The sequence below is a fragment of the Oscarella lobularis genome, chromosome 8, assembly GCF_947507565.1.
Source record: "Oscarella lobularis chromosome 8, ooOscLobu1.1, whole genome shotgun sequence".
NCBI classification, from domain to species: Eukaryota; Metazoa; Porifera; class Homoscleromorpha; order Homosclerophorida; family Oscarellidae; genus Oscarella; species Oscarella lobularis.
The window spans coordinates 2021757-2042019 of NC_089182.1; the positions used below are offsets into that span (position 1 = coordinate 2021757).

The following is a 20263-nucleotide window of genomic DNA, read 5'->3' on the forward strand; positions in this document are numbered from 1 at the left end:
AGAATCAATGGCAATCTTCCTAATCTGACTAAACGAGACCCTTTTTCATCTATGGTTTATCACACAGGTACAATGTCGCCACACGTCTTCATATCCAGCAATCAGGTAGTTACTTGCCTCAGAAAAAGATAAGCTCAAAGAGACGGCTGAATAAACTTCAAACGCCTACGAGAACACAAGTATGCAATCGCATTGGTAATCTTGAACTGAAAAAAAAACATTAAAATTGGCAGAGGCTGTCAAAGGAATCTAAAAACTCTGTAGCCGAAATGTAGCAGAATTTGTAATGTTCCTAGATGTACCGGCTTTAGAAACTTGTTTTTCTGAACGGTTGAACTACTTACCAAAGACGTGACGAATTCGGGGTTCTGCAGTCGGAGGCCTTTGACTACCTGAAAGACATCTGCTACCTGCTCAGCCTTCAACCTTTCAATCACGATGTTGATTGCGCAAAACGTTGCAGACCGCCCAATGCCATTACTGAATTACGCATAGCGAAAAAGCAACGAACGAATCTTGCAAATAACTGACCTGCATAAAACAACAATAGGAGTGTTGTCAGCCTGCTGCTGAGCTTTGTCTAAGTGACCCATCATTTCCAAGAGACTGGCTGCACTTTTGGGGCAACAGTTTTCTGTCCAGTTAAAATACTGGAACTGCACCACGTCACGCGTTGAAGAAGTCTACAGAGCAAACACATTGAGCTGCAGCTCATTTTCGACTCTCAGCCTACCTTTCGTTCTTCCAACAACAATTTTCGAACAGCAAAATCAGGCCCGACATCCTCCGACATCAGAGCAACGGCAAACCCGTCGTATTTAGTCTCTCCTTCACGTGGCCAATACATAGCAGACAGCTCCTATACAGAAGAGCGTGCTCTAGTTGGTTCTAATAACGCTTTCTGAAATTACCTGGCCACTTTCCTCCAATTCAGTCAGCATCACAACAGTAGTGCATTCGAGTTCCCACACCATTCGCCAGAAATCTCCTACAGTGTAAGAGAGCGGGCCCTGAGTCGTTACATACATAGCTTGACGACTGTAACCCTAAATAAAATTGAAAAATTCTCTATAGTAGAAACGCAATCACATCATTATTTCTAACGTCAACATAGTTAGCATTTATGTATCCCACATCTCCGGGACGATCAGAACGACGAGACAAGTGAACGCGAATTTTGTCAGCTACAATCAAATACCAACAATTAAAAAATAATTCAACGCTAGTTAAAGCGACGTTTCCTACGAGGCAAACAATAGGAATAGCGATTTTTAGAGGACATTTCTTTGTCGCAAGAGTAGGCAAAGTCTTTTCTGTGCGGACTAACTTTGTCCAATGTCTGCAAACCATGTGTAAAATAGTGACTGTATTCTGATTTTTACTCACCAGCAATTCATTCTCAAAGCCAGTAAGACGTGAAGAGCGATCAACTATCTCCAAATGACGCACACGACGTTTGAGTTCATTTGCCGAAATTCTGGTATTACCGCACAGAATGTAATCCAAGACGGCGTCGTGACAAAACACGTATTGAGCCTGAAAAAAAGCGTAGGAAAATAAAGACAAGAAACGACTCCAAAGTCACCTCTGTCTGCACCATAAACGGACGGCGCTGACGGAACTCAGACACCAGCCCAAATATGTCAACAACGTTATCGTCTGCCAATCTCTGTATGACGTAGTCCACCACAAGGAACGTTCCAGTGCGACCCACGCCCGCACTGCGCGTACCCTAATAGCTCGTACACTCAAAGAGTATTAATATATTTTACCTGCAGTGGGCCAACAGTGGGCCCTGAGCTCTGACTGCGTCGTGGTGGGCTCGGACTCGCGCAAGATAATTGAGAAGAGTCGTCGGGTATTCGGGGACGCCGTGCTCAGGCCAGCGCGTGAAATGAAACTGAGTCGTCTGATGAGTCTCCGTTCGCGAACCATCAGGTAACTCCTAGGAACGGATGAAAACCGTTTTCCGGTTTAATTAATTAATTAATAATTAATTGAGAGCAAGCGTTACCCTGAAGACATCAAGAGTTCGCACTGAGCATTCTGCCAGTGTCGTCTCCTGCTGAAGGGTAACTACAATTTCGCCGTAATCTTCGGCATTGTCCGGCCAATACTTGTAGCACTTCACCTATAGGCAAAGTCTGCGGACTATTGTGTGCACCTGTCGCAAAATCGTACCTTTCCCTTCTCTTCGAGTTTCGTTATCATGGCGATCGTTGGAACCTTCTCCTGGAGTATCATTCGCCAAAAATCGTTCACCGTTTTCTCGCTGGGACCTTGGGCAGCAATATAAGCATTAGGAACACCGTAGCCCTGCAAGAAAAAAACTCCTCATCGTCCAGAAGAGGCATCTACGGTACGCACAGGTAAATAAGAGGCGTTTATGTAGTCAGAGCCCTCAACCCCACGAATCGATTGCAGAACGACACGACCGTGATCGTCTACAAGCAGAGAGTGAGACACGACTGTGGCCAAGATATGCATCATATATACAGGGTGCTATGTTTCCGTATCGATTCTTATCTCGATTCACCGCCAAGTTGGCAACGAGAGATGGATGTCGCTCGTTTCCATCCAACATTTGATACTCCATTGAGAAACCGTGATTCGAACTGGCGTGCATTTCGTAAACGTGTTCTTCAAAGTCGCCAGCAGGAATCGAATCAGGCATTTCAGGCATATCTAAATACGACAAACCAAATCGCAAAAACGGACGGTCAGACTGTCAAAAACTCGCCGGCAATTCCCGGTTCAACGGATAGCTGAACTTGCCCGGTGTCCGAACCGGCCTTATTGCTTGCAATGCACTTGTACAGGCCGGAGTCGACGAGCGCCGTGTCCTGAATTTGCAACGAGCCGCTCTCGAGCACTCGGACGCGACTATCGCGACCGGGCAATTCTTGGGCGAAAAATCGCCACGTCACTTTCGGCTTGGGATTGCCCGTGACGTGGACGTTGATGAGCGTGATCTCGCCGGCGGCCGAGCTCGCGCGCCGATTCAGGACCGTCACCTGAGGCCGCGAGTTTTCTTTCCGCGGTCCAGTAGTCACTTCGGTTAATTAATTAATTATTAATACAAATTTTGACTGAGTGGTCTCACTTTCGACGCGATCGTTGTCGATCACAAGGGAAGAATTGAACCCCAAATTTCGATCTTTACTACTGCGTCGTCTGCCCAACACGTCTTTTTGTGACAAACTAGTTACTTGATCTTTTGCTCTTACCGTCTCCAAAAGAAGAATGCTACTAGAATTATGACCAGCAGGGCGACAACTCCAAGGACAATTCCCACGATGATTCCAACGTTGCTGCTGTCCTCTTCGGTATCATCCGTCGTTTCTATTTCAAAAATCGATCAACGGACCTTTGTATCCTCCCAAGTCGAATTTTACCTGCTAGAAAAGATTTCGACGTGCTAAAAAGTTCCTACAGATCGCCAGCGTCAATAGGCAAACGACATGGGCGAAGAATATACCGTGCCGTCATCCGTTCGTTGAAACACGCGAAGAGCGTAGGCGTATCGAGTCCGGCGTTTGAGTGCAGCATTCAAATAGCCTCCACTTGTTTCATTGGTTCCTAGTACGACCTGAGATGCCATTTCGTCATCCACGAGCAGCTCGACTGCGACGTAAGGCACGCCAACTCCCAAGTTCGACCGGTATCGTTGACTTTCGGCATGGGTGAAGTCAAAAGGCTGACCGCCGGACGGAAGTTCAGCCACAAGAACTTGAATTTTTCTGCGCAAGAGCCGTTAAAAAAAGTGATATTCAAAATTTCAATAGACAACACTCACGTGGCACGAGGAGAGAGGCTCGACTTGCTCGGTAAGAAAACGACGAGCGCCGATTGTCGCGCTTCGGAGACAGAAAGAGCAATACTGGGTGGCAAAGGAGCTAAACGACAAGAGACCTGCGAGCGCATTTCACTAGCTAAAAGACGTCATACCTGTCCAACCATTCACCACGTCACTGTAGCTGCCTCTTTCCACAGTAACGGCAGCTACCTAGAGAACATACTTAGGATATTCTATCCTTGCATACGCACGCACTGATTTTCTTACTCTGACGAGGTAGTTCGTTGCTGCTTCGAGGCGCTCCAGTCTCTTCGTAGTAGCACTGGCTTCGCTTTCAGTCCAAGGCTCGTCCGCCGTTCGTCTATAGTCGACTACGTAGGTCGTGATGACGCCGTTGGGTGCGACAGGCTGCGTCCACGTCACGTTCAGCGTCGTCGAGTTTCCTATGATGGTGTTAGCAGCGACGCTACGAGGACTGGAAGGAGCTGTGAGACGTACGCGCGTTTTCAATAAATAAATTATTCATTTTAGAATATCCCCTATTACCGTCTTGGGAGGTTTCGACTGTGATCCCTTTTCTGGATCTTCCCACTAATTGTTTGCCGTCGACTTCGTTGACAACGACAACAGAAATCAGGAAAGACGTAAATTTTTCTAATCCATCAAGAAGAACAGATGTTGACGATCCGGGATAGTCTCGGAAATCTGACGTAGCTCGTCGTCTTCTAGAGCCGCCGTCGATTTCATAAAGAATCCTATAATAATCAATAGGCCCATTAGGAAATTCCGGAGGAGTCCAAGTGACTCGAATTGACGTTGACGATGCAGCAACAGCAGAAACATTTCGAGGAGGAGAAGAGACTAAAAATAGCGCTCAAATAATTAAGTAGAATCAGAAAATTACTACACGTACTTCCGGGCAATGTCCGAACAGTCAGAGGCTCGCTCATCATCGCACTCAGCCCTAGAGCATTTCTTGCCTGTATAAGTATCTCGTATGTCTGATAGGGTCTCAAGTTCAAAAGGGTCGCAGATGGAGTTGTGGGTGCCGGAAAAAGGATCGCGTACTCGTTGCGCCCCTCTTCCCTGTACTGGACCAGGTACGAAATAATTCTCCCGTTTCCGTCAAAGGGTTCTTTCCACGACACCGAGAAACTCTGATTCGTCACGCGACCGAAGGAAACGTTAGCTGTAGAAATAACAGAAGGAATTCCTAAATCAATCGCACTGTTAGATTACTATAGTACACAATTTTCATGCTTTCTACTTACCCGCTACTACCACTTGAGTCGCATTGGAGAACGCGGAGCCAGCCTCGTTGATAGCTCTACAACGGTACGATCCAGTATCGCCAATGAGCGACTCCTTTATCAACAGGGTGTCGATCCCAGAGGCAGACGAGAATTGGCGCGTGCGATTGCTCATAGAGACGATCCGTTCGTTACTGCTTCCCTCCGGAAGCACCAGCCAGGTTACATTGGTGAAACCTATTGGAAAGACAGTGCAGGAAAGATTCAGCGCTTGCGATTCGTTGAGATAGATGACCGCTTCGTTCTGAGACTCGATCTCAGGCGTGTCTAACCGCAAAAAAGGGTTTTTATAGGCTAAACGGATTCTTCGAGTCTTTGTCTCACAGTATACGTCGATGAAGGCGCTCTCGGAATAAACGCCGCCGCTATGGCAACGGTAATAACCGCTTTCTGTGCGATTCACGCCGTCTATGAGTAATTGACTTTCGCCTCTTCTTTCGCTGTCCCTTTCAATCAACGTAATTCGGCCCGGCACTTCCGTGACGTTGTAGAATTTCAAAAAGTTTGCATCCATTGACCACTCCCACAAAATTCCGGATAAAGGAAAACCGATGACCACGCACGACAGCGTGACGTTAGTACCTTCAAGAAGCCTGCCACCCAATGGGTGAGAAACGAAAACCGGGCGAACTGCAACCAATAAAAAAATATATAAATAATTTATCTGCTATCCAAAACTCACGCGTAACGACCAGCGTGAAGTTGGCGCTTCTCGACGCAGCGCTATTCGTTCCCTCGCACGTATAAACGCCGGTGTCGTTCAGGCGAACCACGTCGAAGGTAAGATTTCTCTGACTACGAATCAACTGGTCATTGTTGGGCTCGACGAAGAATTCGTCCGACAAGATCGAATCGTCGAGAACGCGCCCATCCTTCAGCCAAGTAATCCTCGGTCGGGGAAAGCCCTGAGCAACGCAGGGCACCGACAGGCCTCGAGTTCCGTCCGGAACGGACAGAAGCGCCGGGGCAACGGAAACATTGGGACGAACTAGAGAAGAAAAATCAAAATCAATACTATATCATTTTTCCCTGTACCAAAGACGGTTGCCGCTTCGTAACTTTTATCCGAGCCAAAGCTAAACGTGGCGCACCGATACGTTCCTCCTCGCACGATCGCCAACCCGAGAAAGAGACGCTTTCCCAGCGTCGTTGCGTTAAAGACCATCGGTCGAGGAATCCATTCATGATTCAAGCCGAAAACGAGGCACTCGAGACGCGCGACGTCGCCGAAATCAATAGTCGCATTCTGTGGTCCTCTGACCACCAACCCGCGAACTAGAAAAGATCAATAAGAGAATTATCGAATGCGCGGTCAGGAGCATCCTATACCCGATACGAAATAGGGAACTGTTAGACTCGCGCCAATTTCGTTTCTCGCCCGACATTCGTATAAGCCGTCGTCACTGCCGTCGTTCAGTTCGAGATAACCCGTACCGTTCATTCGCGCGACACTCGACAGAACGACATTCCGTTTCGTCCACTCGACCCTCGGCGTCGGGCATCCCGTCGCCGAACAGGTGAGCACCGTCGTGCGATTGTACTCAATTTCGTACCGATTTAGAATTGGATTAACATCGCTGACGATGATTGGCTGAGACGGCGAGCACGTGAAAAATTGAATCTCGCAAAGTGTCAATGACGATTGCGCGTCATTGGCCGACGCGACGTAGACGCGCTTTCCGCTAGGCGCGGGCGTGTCGCACGTCAAAAATATATCCGTGCTATTTCCGGTATCGTTACTATAGCGACCGCACAATCGATTCGAATTCGACGAGAAACTCCCGTTTCCGACGCGAACGGAGAAGCCGGCCATTTCGACGAGCGCGGTCGAAATCGTATTGATTTTTACGGCGAATACGATTTCGATTGAGTCGAATTCGATGCGCCACCACGTGTTCGGTCGCTTATCGGAGACGAAGCACGATTGGGAAACGGGGACCGCGTAGCCGTCGATCGCCTTTTGAGGCAAGCCGGCCGATCCGTTCTGAGTCGAAGCGGACACCTTTCTCCCACTGTAGAGATCGAGAACAGGAACTAAAAAGAAACGCGAGTATTGGACAACTATCCACACGAAATGGGGGGGAGGGGAGGTTGACCGCGCGCCCTTTCTCGCGAGAACGCTGTCATTTTCGCCGGCTTCTAAAAATAGTAACAGACACTCCTCACCGTGTTGCAGTCGAATGTCGCACAGATCCAGCGTTCCGTTGATCGCGATCACGACGTACTGGCCGAAAATCGGCGCGCACTCGCCCGACGCGCTTCCACCGGACTCGTTCCCAATTAGATGAGTCGTACAAAGAGTGTAATCGCGTCGCTCATCCGAAGGCCAGCCTCCGACGAGCATTTCCAGCGCTTCTTCGATTCCGACGCTGTTATCGTCGTAACGAAAAGAAATTCCAGATACGAGATACGGTCGCTGAAGATCGATTCGAAGCCATTTCGTCAATCTCTCGCAGTCGGAATAATTGGCGTTTTGCGTCGTTTCGGGTTTCATAAGCGCGGCTACAGAAACAATGGACAAATAATGAATGGTCGGACACCTGTCGTGCATCTCACTCGCGTTTTCCTCGTTCAAAACGACCTCGCATAGAACGAGACGTTGCGACTGGTTGCCGGGAGGCGATATCGTTACGTAGCGCCCGACTAGAGAGCAATTGACGACGAAAGAAGCGTCGTCGCCGCTGCGAATCGCGATTCCACACAATTCGCCGCTGAAAGCGTCGTCGTTTTCCCGCGTGACGTGAACGACGAAGCCAGTGGCATTGTTTTCCTCCTCTGACGTGTAGATTCGCACGTTCGTGATCGGTAGTAGGCTCGCGCCGACGTCGAGTCGCCACCACGGACGCGATTCGAGCGCCGACGCGAAGCAGTTCGCCGCGCGACGGCTCGCGACGCCGTCGGCGGCCCAGCGCGCTTGAAACTTGACGCCGTTCGCTTCGTACGAGGACGAGGCGAACGCTTTTACGTTACCGAAGACGTCGACGAGTTGATCTTAGTAGGAGGCGCCTTGTGAAAACGCGGCGTCGCGGTTTCAACGGTACGGTACCTGGATCCGATTTGGCCACGTGGTGTAGTGTGAAGATGACGAGAATGTAGCAAGCGATCATTTCGACGAGAACTTGCCTAAGATGGCCAGTTTGTACTACTTTGTACGCTGTAGTCCCGTTGGCCCGCCCATTTACGTCATATTCCATGCCGTGCTAATGTTCTCGTTGCTGAGCAGTCTACGACCAAAGAAATATCAGCTCTACGTAGTACTTTTCGTATAAGTAGCTAAAATAATACTGCAAACGATTAGTATGAAGTCCTTATAGAAACTGATAGCAATGAAATACTCAGACACACAGAAGAAAGAAAGAAAAAACAAACAAACAAAAACACAGACGTAAGTCTAGCTTTTCAGAGAGCTTTAAAATTGGCGTACGTATCAAACGAATCCAAAAACTCCAAAGCCGAATTGTAGAGGAACTTGTAGTGTTCCTAATGAGGACATGTCAACGAAATGACCACATTTTGATAGCTCTCTTACCAGAGACCCAACACAATCCGGATGGTGAAGACGCAGAGCTTTGACGGCTTGGAAAACGTCGACGACTTGTTCGGCCTTAAGTTGTTCAAGCAAATTGCTCATAGCACAGAAAATTGGCGACCTTCCAATACCATTACTAGTACAGTAGAAAGAGGCCGTGCCAACTGAGATATTATTATTATTATTATTATTTGGGGCACTGACTTGCACATGACAGCAATTTGGTGATTTCCTGCCTTCTGCTGACTTCTCTCCAACTGACTAAACAAGTCGATCAATGACGCTGAATTCGCAGGCAATTTTTCTTCGGTCCAGGTCATGTAATGATATTGAAGAATTTGACGAGGCTCTTCCTAAAATCCAGTAAAACAGGCTGACCGTGGCTACCCCAATTTTTCAATTACCGTTCCACGAGTCACTTTCAAACGCCTCACACCGTAGTCTCCAAACATCGTCTCGTCTTCAAGCGTCACAGAGAAATCCTCATAGCTGGCTGTCCCTTTGGTTGGCCAATATTGGACACTCATTTCCTGTCACAACGCAAATGCTGATAAATTATATTTTCCCGAAAGCAGCGAATACTTTTCCGCCTTCCTCCAGTTCAGTGAGCATGACGATAATGCTGCACTGTTGCTCCCACACCATGCGCCAGAAATCAAAGATGGTTGACTCGAGAGGACCTTGAGTGATCACGTAGAGACCTCGACGTCGATATCCCTAAAAGGATTTGCTCTCAAGGGCACGTTCATTCAAGTGATCTTACGTCGACGTGATAGGCGTTTATGTACGTGAAATTGGCTGGACGACCAGCCTTCGGTTTCAAGTAGAGGCGAGCCATATCCGCTACAGAAGAAAGCGAGAGGTTCATGGACTTTATAACTACCACATAAGACCGCACGTGGAATGTGTTCTGGATATCGATTCTTCACTGCACACTTGGGATCATTGCCACCCTTGAAGGAGAAACTTGTCCTTGACGGGCTCACCTTGGCAAGAAGCTGAAAGGAAACGAGTAAAAAATAGAAAGAGCTACAGGCCAACGTCTCACTTCAAATTGCTTCTGCAGCCCAGTCTTGTTCGCAGACGCATCATTTTTTTCCATTTGGCGCACGAAGCTTCGCAACTTATGCGCTTGAACGTCGGTATCGCCGCACAGAACGTACTCGAGAATAGCGTCGTGACAGAATATGTACTGAGCCTATTCACAGCAGTTACTCTTGCCTCGAAGAAACGAATATCTGTACCTCTGCTTGAACCATGGTCGGTCTTCCGTCGCGGAAATCGTTGATGAGGTTGAATATGTCAACCATTTTTTCGTTTTTCAGCCTTTGAAGGGAGTAATCAATTACCAAGAACGTGCCAGTGCGTCCAACGCCAGCACTAAAATCATTTGCAATCAGGCACAGTAGTTATATGACAAATTGACTACCTGCAGTGAACGAGCATGGGACCCTTCTTCTTCGTTTTTTCGTGATGAAAACGAGCGCGTTTTACAAAGTTGAGCAAGGCAGTAGCGTAAGCTGGCACACCATGGTCTGGCCAGCCCGTGAAGTGGAATTGAGTGGTAGTGTGGCCCTCAAGGGAGCCGTCAGAATTCTGTTCCAAAAGAGAGATTAACGAAGAACTACACTGACACGTGTCGGTTTTACTTGTATGCTCAGGTCAAGGATCCTGACGGTGCATTCAGAAAGAGTTGTCTCCTGGCGCAACTTGACATCGATGTCACCGAATGCTTTCTTACCGGAATCAGGCCAATACTTCTCACACTTGCTCTGAAAAAAAAGCACTGAAAAACGCTAAAAATACATTTCCAAATCTCTTACTCTTCCTTTTTCGTCTAGATTGGTCACCATCACGATAGTAGGAACTTTCTCTTGCCACACCATGCGCCAGAAATCATCCACGGTTTTCTCGTTGGGCCCTTGAGCAGCGATGTATCCCTTGGGGCACTGATACGCCTGCAAAGAGAAGACCATTCTAGATAACGAAGATAGGCAAGAGCAAAACGAATCTGACATCCAAATACGAAGCATTGACGTAGTCTGATCCCAGCACGCCAGTCAAAGGACTGAGAACAACTCTGCAATGGTCATCTGCACAAAATAATATACTCAATACATTTCCTGCTATGTCCTATTCGTTTACAAGGAACGATGTTTCCATAGCGATTCTTTCCCTTATTGACTTCTCTTTTTGCAACAGTAAAAGGATGTTTCTCAGGCTTGTCAAGTTTCTGCAATAGAATAACGCATGGAGAAGGGAGCTACACTGACACGGCTGCCTCACAGTATATTCGACTGAAAACCCATGATTGTGATCAGCGTGAAGTTCGGCAACGTAGCTCTCAAACGCATCCTGTGAAATTCCCTCTTTCCTGAACATGGTATCTAAAAATGACTGTCAATATATCTAATCGCTCAAGATAAACCATCTTTACTTGCGTAGACAGCGTCGAGTCTCAAGGTGATTTGCCCAAACGAGGACCCCGCCTTGCTCGTTGCCGAGCATTTGTAAAGGCCGGCGTCTGACTCCTGCACGTTGTCGATTTGAAGCGATCCAGAATCGAGTACTTTTATGCGAGAATCGTCGCCAGGCAGCTCGCACCCGTGAAAACGCCAAGAAACTAGCGGAGTCGGCTTCCCGGTGACTTCCACTTCGAGAACAGCCCTCTCTCCTGCTACGCACGAGAAATTTTTCTTGATTATCGTAATCGAGGGTTTCACGGAGTCCACCACTAAGACGCACACACACCAATCAGGATAACATAAAATAAAAATTAGAATTTTTTTGCACCTTCAAGTTCGCCGTTTTCTGTCGTGTACTGAACAGTGGGACTAAAATCTTTGTACGAGTTTTTCCTGAAAGTGAGTCTATACGAAGCCGGAAGCGCCTAGTCTCTCCGCTCACCTCCTCCATGCAACGACGACAATAATGATGATAATAATTATGATCAACAAAACGACTGCAACCACGATTCCTATGATGAGCCCTATACCTGTGCCGCTGTCTTCCTCTTTGGTCTCTGCATTGAAATAACATTCAAAAAACGTTTCGGCTCTCACAGTGAAACCTTTACACTATTAGGGTTCCACTGTACCAATACACACATACCAATTTTGAGTGGAGAACTGATTGCTACAAGAGAGTCATCAGCTTCGCTGTGGACTCTTAGTGCATACTGGTACGTCAAGCCAGGCTTTAGAGGACCATTGAGAAAACCACGGTATTCAATGTTGTCTCCCAATATGAATGTTGGTGGTAAGGACGCGCGATCGAATCTCGCCGCCACATAGATATCGCCAGGAGATAAATTCGGAGAATATTTTGCACTGCCCATGTAATTTTGAAAGTCAGTGCTTTCACCCGACGCCACAAGTATATCAATTTGACTGCCATAGATCAAATGACCCCAAACGAAAGAAACTACATTTGATACGTACCCTATGGGACCATCTATTTCTGATGGCTGCTCTAAAAGGATTTCTGCCGTCGTTTCCGTCGCTTTCGTCGGATCCGCCGTTGGTACAATGACTTTTGACGGTGCTACATATAAAAAACAGTAGGCAGAAATACAGCATCTTCTCGAAATGAGTACCTGCCGGCAGAGTCGTTCCTTCAACACTCACACTCTCCTCTCCTTCTCCCTTGATGGTGCTGGCCACAACTGAGAACGTCCACGTAGTGTCTCCTGCCAAATCCTTTACTGTGACCTGGGTCGGTGACTGATCGAATATTTGGCTGCCATTCAATGACCGAAGTTTTTCTGCTTCTTCTCCTTGCTCCGCATAACGCTTTTCGCTCGAGTAGTAAATCTGTAAGCGCTTAGAAATTACAAGACAGAACGAGCAATAAAGAACTGTACCGTGTAACGAGTGATATCTCCACGACGAAACAAAGGCACTGTCCACTGAAGTGTCACGCCCGTTGCATCACTCTTCACAACGGAAAGGTTTCGAGGAGCACTGGGCACTACACAAAACAAAAAGTTTTTAATTAAAAACGAGTTGCAAGAAAAGGAACGCACATCCTTGGTCGGTTGTTGCTTCTACAGAATCGCTGAATGGACCGGCTTCAATGGTATAAGCCTGGACCTGCACAAACGTCGCTTTTTCACCGAGAAGTAGTTTAGGAAATAGTCTTTTACGAACCCAAATGGTGTATGTCGTATGAGGAGTCAGATTATTAAGAATCGTGCTTGTTTCACTACCTGAGACCGTTTTGTTTATTCGAATGCCTCCATCACCTTTTCTCTGATATGAAACGGTATAATTTCTGATGATTCCATTCGAATCAGGTGGTTCCGTCCACATGACGTTCAGCTTTGATGCGTCATCCTCAATCATCTGGCCTTCCACATTTCCAGGGGCTCCAGGAGCTGTTTAAACCGCGAATCAAAACATTAGATAATTGAAAGCAAGCCTGCACGCGCGCGTACCGTCTTCTTTGGTAGTGATTGAGAAAGTGTTACTTTGTTGGCCAATAATATGATTGCCAGACTCGTCAACATTCACAGCCCGCACATACAGATTGTAGCTAGCATATTTTTCTAACGATGATACCACTCCTGATGTCACGTTTCCACCAAACTCCTCGTGCGGCGGCGTCTCTCGTTTCGGTCTTCCCTTATTCTCATAGAAGACTCGGAAATACTGAATGTTTCCCGCTGGTTCTGCTGGCTGATCCCACCGTGCTGAAACAGACGTTGAGCTGAGAACCGTGACGGAAAAGTTGCGAGGAGGAGAAGACGCTAAAAATTATTGTTAGAACCAGTAAAGCGATTGATTAGTTAACAATTAGACACACCTCCAGCTGTGGTGTTTCGGATAGCCGGTATTGTACCCTGTGCTGGGCCTTCAACATTTGACGCAACGACGACAATATCGTAGTTTTTAAAAGCCTTGAGATGAGAAATCACTGCCGTGAACGTATCGTTGTCTACCACATGGGCAGTTTCGTAGGCAGTAGTAGATTCGGAGAGTCTGTAGTTGATTGTGTAGTTGAGTATAGGACTACCTCCATTATACGGTGCAGTCCACGAAATCGTAATACTAGAGGCGTTTCTTTGTAGAACTGTTACGTCACGTGGGTTGATTCTTGACGGGGGTCCTAAAGGTCATAATTCATATTCAACTAGGACACGAATGCAAACCTTACCTCTGACAATAATAGTTGTTGTTTTTGAATTAACACTTCCAGCAGGATTAGAGGCGCGGCAAAAGTAATGCCCAGATTCTGACGTATTGGCATTACGAACCATAAGCGTTACCTTTCCACTTTCACGGGTAATCTGGTAGGCATCGTCTGCCACAACTTTCTTGGCATTGGAAGACGAATCTAGCGGCGTTTTAACAAAGTCAACGAAAGGAGTAGGATTTCCTAGTGCAGTGCAGGTCAACTTGAAAGACCCTCCAATAAGAACGACTTGGCCGCTGCCATTGAAGTCTACAGAAAACGACGGTTTATCTAAAAAAGAATTGAAATTATTTAGAGGACGATCCAGTGTTGCATGGCATACAGTAGACATCGACGTAAGATGATTTCGACATCGCTGGATTGGTGCTGTCGGTACGGCATCGATAGAACCCCGACGCAGATCTGTGTATTGATGAAAAAGTAAGATTGCTTGAAATTGACCGCATCACTTTTCGAGACGTAGACGTCAAATTTCCATCAACGTCGCTGTAGGACTGATTATCATCTGATTTTTGCCATACGATGACATCGTTCGGCGGAGGATATCCAACAGCCCTGCATGACAACGTAGCCGCGCTTCCTTCAAACGGACTTTCGCCTTGAGGATCCAAAATGAAGTGATCCCTGACTGGTGAAAAACGGACAGGTGCACACGAACAATTTTAAAACAAGTACTGGATGCTTACTATTAATAATAGCTGGATTGGATGATCCGTAGCACGTGTAATTTCCTCCATCATTTTCATCGACGCTACTTACGCTGAACGTGCTGGTAACGGCTGCAAGTCCTGTAGAATTTGTCGATAACGATGATGACTGAATGGCGCCGTCTTTGTGCCATTTAATAGAAGAAGATACAGCCGGGTAAGACGATACCACACAAGTGAGCAAAAGATTTGTTCCATAGGCTAAATCTTGACTCTTCGGATCTGTAGTCACTCTTGAATCAACTGTACATGAAAGAAAATATCGCCTATCTGTCACCTCCACACAAATTGCGCACTACTTACAATTCAAAGTGACGTTAATTGATCCGCCATCTCCAGCGCTGTTCGTGGCACTGCACGTATACACTCCTCCATCCTTTAGCGCCTCCACCGTCATCCGGGTGAGAGTACTGGTACGATTGACACTTCCTGCCGTTGAGTCAGAAACGCCGCTAGTCACAGGTTGTCCTCGAAATGTCCAAGTGATTGTTGGCAAAGGATAGGCTGTAGCAAGACAAGTCAGCATTTCGGATTGCCCCCATGTTCCGGTTCGAGAAAACGATTTAGTGACAATCATAGGTTTTACTAAAGACAAAATCTTTGTTTCTCTTCAACAAACACTACAAGCAAATACCTGTCACATCCACTGAAGACGTTCGTATAATGCTGCCTGGCGCTGTATTTGTTACAGTGCATTCATATGAGCCAGCTTGATCAATATCACTTCCCATCAGCGTAATTGAGCTCGTTTTCTCTCGCTTAGAGTAATCTGTACTGTCTTTGCCTGCTATCTGATTTACTTGACTTCCAAGTGTCTTTTTCCATGTAATAGAAGGTATAGGATATCCCGTGCCACTGCAAGTCAGTGTCTTCGTTTTTCCTGCTTCTAATATTGTTGGTTGTGGTGGAACAGATATAATACAAGCGACTAAAAAAAGAAGTAAGAAAAGACTCATTTGTCATTTGATCTAACTCACTTCCTAGCTGAGCATAAGATACGATGCTGAAAGATTCCATCTTTGCTACGCAAGTGTAGTTACCTCCCTCTTCAACTGTTATTGATTGAATAGGATCGCTAACAGTCCACGAATTTCCTGAATTTGGGATCGTTTGAGTAAGAGATGCCTCCACTTTTCCATCCAGTATCAATTCTCCACTAGTTGGGCGAGGATTGGCTGTAAATGTACACGCAAATGGACGGCTTGACGAGGTACCAGGAAGCAAGGATCGAGACGAAAACGAAGTGATGCTACCAAGAACTAAAACACAAAAGTTACGAAGTATTCTATATGACCCCACAAGTCTTTTACTTCCAACAATCGCTTTGGATGAAGATACAGCATTTTGATGACCGGCAGCAGCCTTACAGTAGTAATTCGCTGAACCGTCACTCAGCTGAACGTTCATCAGAGTCAGTGAACTGGTGGTCACTCCATTAGCAGTAGACGTAGAAACCCCGTTACTTATTTTTGTGCTGTCTTTGTACCATTCAATGACCTTAGCTGAAGCTCCTGTTGCTTCACAAGAGAGACTCAGCGTATCTCCCACCTTTCCATACTTATTCTGGGGATCTGATGTAAACGTAGCATCCACTGAAAAGAAAATAAATGTGTAAAAATAAAGAAGTCAACATAATCTTACCAGTGACAGTGAGAGTGAACGTCGACGTGCTTGATCCTGCTTCACAAGTATAAACGTTTCCATTTTGACTGAAAGATACCGCTCCTAGCGTCAAATTTCTTCCGCTACGATATGATAAGCCTCCTACGCTGTATTCATTAGTGGTTAGAGAACTGGAAACAGTGCTTCCTTTAAGCTTCCAGTTCACGGAAGGCTTGGGATATCCTTCAGCTTCACACACAACTGGATCAACAGTACTACCATCAACAACAGACCTCGTTGACGGAACAACTTTGGTGACTTTTGGACGTACTAATAAAACAATGCAAAATAGATACACTGTAAACAACACGCCATTACAGACTTACCTGATATAATAGCTTGAGCAGAGGCATCATTTCCTATTCCATTGCTTGCTGTGCACTTGAACGTTCCACCGCCATCTGCACCTTTTTGATTTGTCACGTCAATGATTCTCGTTGCTATGCCAGATGCTACTGTAGGATTTTGTGCGGTAAATGAACTTCCTGTTGGAGATGTCCACGTGATTGTTGGGACTGGATATCCGCTTCCGGAACAAGTCAACGTTGTGCCTTGCCCATAATTGACAGTCTTGGCCATTGGCGACGTAGTAATCATCGGAAAGACTAAATAAATCGCAACTGCAAATCTAAAAACACCTACGTACCCTAGATAGTACCTGATACTGTGATTTCTTTTGTAGCGTTAGAAGTTCTTCCATTGTATGCAATGCAACTGTATTTGCCTCCTCCGCTTCCTTGCACATCAATTGTGCTAGTGACAGTCACTCCAGTCTGAGTTTGTGTAGCTGGACTAACAATCTGCCCATCTGGCCCAGTCCATTCTATATTTGGAGTAGGACACCCAGTTGCATTACACGTCAACTTTGCCGTGTCAGAAGCGCTTATTGATATATCATTGCTTGTTCCAGATGAAACAGGATCTGACCCTGCATAGAATTAAACTTACTACATTTTAAACTGTATTGCGGTTATTACCTGCGCAGTCAAAAATCTGAACTTCGCACAATGATAACGATGATGTTGCTTTGTTTGATGCTACAATGTAGACGTACTTTCCAACTGGTTTACTGGCGCATGTCACTTGAATAGTTGATACGCTTCCTGGCGATGGATTGACCCACGGTGATCCACACATCACATTGTCTTTGCCTGAATTAGTCGTCTTGTTTCCTACGTAGACACTGAATCCGTTCATTTCACTCAATGCTGTGCTGTCTGGCAATGGAGTGATTACAACCAGTCCAATTGCTTTTGCTTCCATTGACTGTAGACGCCACCATGTGCCAGGCTGCTGAGCGGAACGATAGCAAGCATTTCCGTCAGTTTGAAAACTGTTATCAATTGCTTTTGACACTAGTGTTGACGTATTTAATTCGCTCAATGCAGTTGCTACTGATGAACTATAAATATCAAGAACACTGCCTGCAAACAGAAGTAAGAAAATAAAGAGTGCTATAAGACAAATAAACCTAACCTTCTATTTGTATTCCCACTTCACACACTTCTAATAATTTTGAAAGGCTGACAGTGGTGGTAATGTCAGTCACAAATGACGAGGGCGTTAGCGTGAACGCACCTGGCAAATGGGTATTAGCACCAGAATTATAGTTGAGGACCCTGGGATTGTCAAGTCCATTATTTGACAGATGACTTCCAGCAAATTGTTCATAGTTTAGTGAAGGATATATATTTATATGCAGCCTGATTGCTTGCACAAAAATTGGCCAAGGAAGACGAACACTTAGTGACTGAAGAGTAGAAGAGTCATTCGTTGACCCACACGTTGAAATGGTGTCATCAATAGCACGGCTTGATGGATTACTCGGGTCATCTCCTGGTCGAACAATAACGTACTCTCCTTCATACGTCGCGTAAGTAGGCCCAGAAACGACTACAAAATAAAACGTTAGAAAATCCTATAAGCACAACTTGCAAGTCTTGCCAGCAAAATTGATGAAAACTTCGCATAGTGACAAATATGTTGCTGTGGACGACTTGACAATCACGTGAATATACCGTCCTTCTGTGCCCGTGCACTGGAAGGCTAGTCGAGTTTTGGTACCATCAAATGAACTGATTGCACCTCCACACCCCGTATGTCCACTAGTGGTGGAGTCACTGACGTCATCTACATAGACCGTAAAGCCATCCATGTCCTCCTTTTTCACGTCTAGCTGATGACTGAGACTGTCGTCTGGAAAGTCAATGTGCACCAAATTAATTGTTTGCTTTTTCCCCAAGTCTAATCTCCACCACGGATTCATTTCCTTTTTAGAAACAAAGCAGTTGGACCACAACCGACTGCTAACTCTGTCGACAGCCCACTGAGGCACAAACTTGATCCCTTCATCCTCGAGCACACTCGACGAAGACACTGTCGCACTCGAGTAGATATCAATCAAAGGATCTACGTATAGAAACAAAAAATCGTCTTAGGACACGGAACACGTCAGGTAGCGCAGAAAAGAAACGCTTTTCCACGCGCTCTGACAATGTCGTACATGAACGCGTTGGGCTGTCTACGTCAACGTGCGAAGATCGTCTAACCTGAAACAGACACTGCGAGGCAGCAGATAAACACGAAGACAAGAGACGTTGCGTTCATCCCCGTACGATTGACGCGAGAAGGGCGACGCGACAGGTTTTTAACACGCCCTTCTTGTGCGAGTGTCGAGTGATAGATTGCGCATGTGCATGTAAACATTATTCCATTCCTCGATCTGCAACTATGCGCTAAGTTTGGCCACGGACTTCCTGGTTCGGCGTGTCCGTTGACCCGCTTTTTACCGTCTCACGCATCTTAGCTTGCGTGCGATCACGAGACATAGGCTACAAAAAATCGAAACAACACGCGTACGCTAAGAATATTTCAGGTGGCGAATTATATAAGACGTCGACAACTTCAGTTAGAAAATTTCTTCTTCTGGCTTCTTCCGAACCTAATTGGTCGAACGTTTAATCAAAGGCGCGAAGTTTCGGTCAATTATCTTTCAGCCCGAGAAACTGCTCAATTGAAAGAAAAATAATGACTCTATGACCGGATAGGTGAATGCACGAGTGAGTTTCTTGAGGTAGTCTGCAAGGAAAAAATCTGCCACTCTGGAGACGCTCTCATATGGGATAGTGACCAGCTTCATTTTATTGTATGATAAAATCAGCAGTATATTATTATATTAGCTCTGAGTCTGGTGGATGAATTTTTTATAATCCTTACAGAAGAGGTTGGCCATGCAAAACAACCGAAGCCGCTTGGGCTTTCCAGTCATACTCTTTCTTGCCAAGCCACGCCCAATTAAATTTGTTTTTGCTGAAATCGTCAAAGACTTTTCTTTCAGCACTCCAATCATGAGCGGTATGTGAAGTCATTTCTTTCACCGTTTTAGCGCTATAGTAGTGAAAACGATCGCTCGGCGATTTTGATAAACCAAAACCATAGACATGAACAATGTCACACATGAGAAGACTGAAAAAGAGTCCCTTCATGCCAGCTGTTGAAAGGTGATGGCGAGCTGATGACGCATATCTTTTGCCATATTGAGATGTAGCCGCATCGGGCACATGACGCAGAAGGTCTGACGCTGAATAGACTTTTCGACCGTACTTGCGCTTGCATTCCTCCGCTATGCGCGTGTTCTTTTTATTCATACCCTGTATGCTATTTATGAGAAGTAGGGGGTGATCGCGTGGAACGTCAGGGCCCGTAAAACCGCTCAGATTCATAATCTGTACATCCGTACGACTCCCCGCGTGTTTCTCATATCCTCGAAAAGACGCGTCGTTCATGTGAATAATGACGTCACGAGAATCAATCTCTTTTCCCAATTCGAAATTGAGGAGATTACCGGAGAAGCCAACTAGTGCGCAGCTCTTACGATAGCGAAGTTGAGGATAACGGTTGAATTCTTCCTCGCTCGGCATTGAGTACGGGCCTTGACAATTGAACAAAGGATGGCTGCTACAGCACGAATGTTTCATGGCAGTGCGAGCCGTAGCCGTCAGTCAAGGAAGCACGTTACGTAAACATCCGTGACTGGCGACCAGTCAGATTAATTCGACTCCGACGG

The 20263-nt window shown here is 46.2% G+C and overlaps 3 protein-coding genes across 3 annotated transcripts; all 3 read right to left on the bottom strand.

Moving 5' to 3' along the window:
- Positions 1–166: 166 nt before the first annotated feature.
- LOC136189818 (receptor-type tyrosine-protein phosphatase S-like) lies at positions 167–8315 on the bottom strand. The gene is made up of 32 exons (XM_065977838.1): positions 8153–8315; positions 7663–8097; positions 7273–7608; positions 6436–7140; positions 6142–6381; positions 5789–6094; positions 5431–5736; positions 5068–5373; positions 4710–5009; positions 4343–4657; positions 4064–4281; positions 3949–4006; positions 3797–3896; positions 3479–3740; positions 3396–3429; positions 3228–3342; positions 3104–3174; positions 2741–3052; positions 2497–2685; positions 2368–2444; positions 2182–2316; positions 2015–2131; positions 1773–1945; positions 1586–1721; positions 1387–1536; positions 1246–1339; positions 1105–1184; positions 912–1046; positions 734–859; positions 532–683; positions 345–480; positions 167–292 (listed from the first exon to the last, which is right to left on the bottom strand). Exons 1-32 carry the CDS (start codon positions 8298–8300, stop codon positions 221–223), a joined length of 6339 nt encoding a protein of 2112 aa, XP_065833910.1. The 5' UTR covers positions 8301–8315; the 3' UTR covers positions 167–220.
- Positions 8316–8345: 30 nt separating this feature from the next.
- On the bottom strand, positions 8346–18874 carry LOC136189816 (receptor-type tyrosine-protein phosphatase F-like). The gene is made up of 40 exons (XM_065977836.1): positions 18747–18874; positions 18142–18606; positions 17674–18090; positions 17175–17621; positions 16856–17125; positions 16524–16802; positions 16177–16467; positions 15846–16127; positions 15513–15794; positions 15170–15463; positions 14839–15120; positions 14515–14778; positions 14151–14456; positions 13790–14098; positions 13439–13741; positions 13071–13382; positions 12784–13010; positions 12660–12726; positions 12498–12604; positions 12231–12447; positions 12076–12178; positions 11747–12024; positions 11543–11657; positions 11429–11493; positions 11073–11369; positions 10922–11022; positions 10781–10868; positions 10652–10728; positions 10459–10593; positions 10285–10407; positions 10065–10231; positions 9880–10015; positions 9684–9833; positions 9534–9633; positions 9399–9478; positions 9218–9352; positions 9040–9165; positions 8840–8988; positions 8636–8771; positions 8346–8586 (listed from the first exon to the last, which is right to left on the bottom strand). Exons 1-40 carry the CDS (start codon positions 18802–18804, stop codon positions 8506–8508), a joined length of 8121 nt encoding a protein of 2706 aa, XP_065833908.1. The 5' UTR covers positions 18805–18874; the 3' UTR covers positions 8346–8505.
- Positions 18875–19409: 535 nt separating this feature from the next.
- Positions 19410–20117, bottom strand: LOC136190107 (CMP-N-acetylneuraminate-beta-galactosamide-alpha-2,3-sialyltransferase 2-like). Its single transcript, XM_065978180.1, has one exon. It carries the CDS (start codon positions 20115–20117, stop codon positions 19410–19412), a length of 708 nt encoding a protein of 235 aa, XP_065834252.1.
- Between the last annotated feature and the right edge of the window lie 146 nt (positions 20118–20263).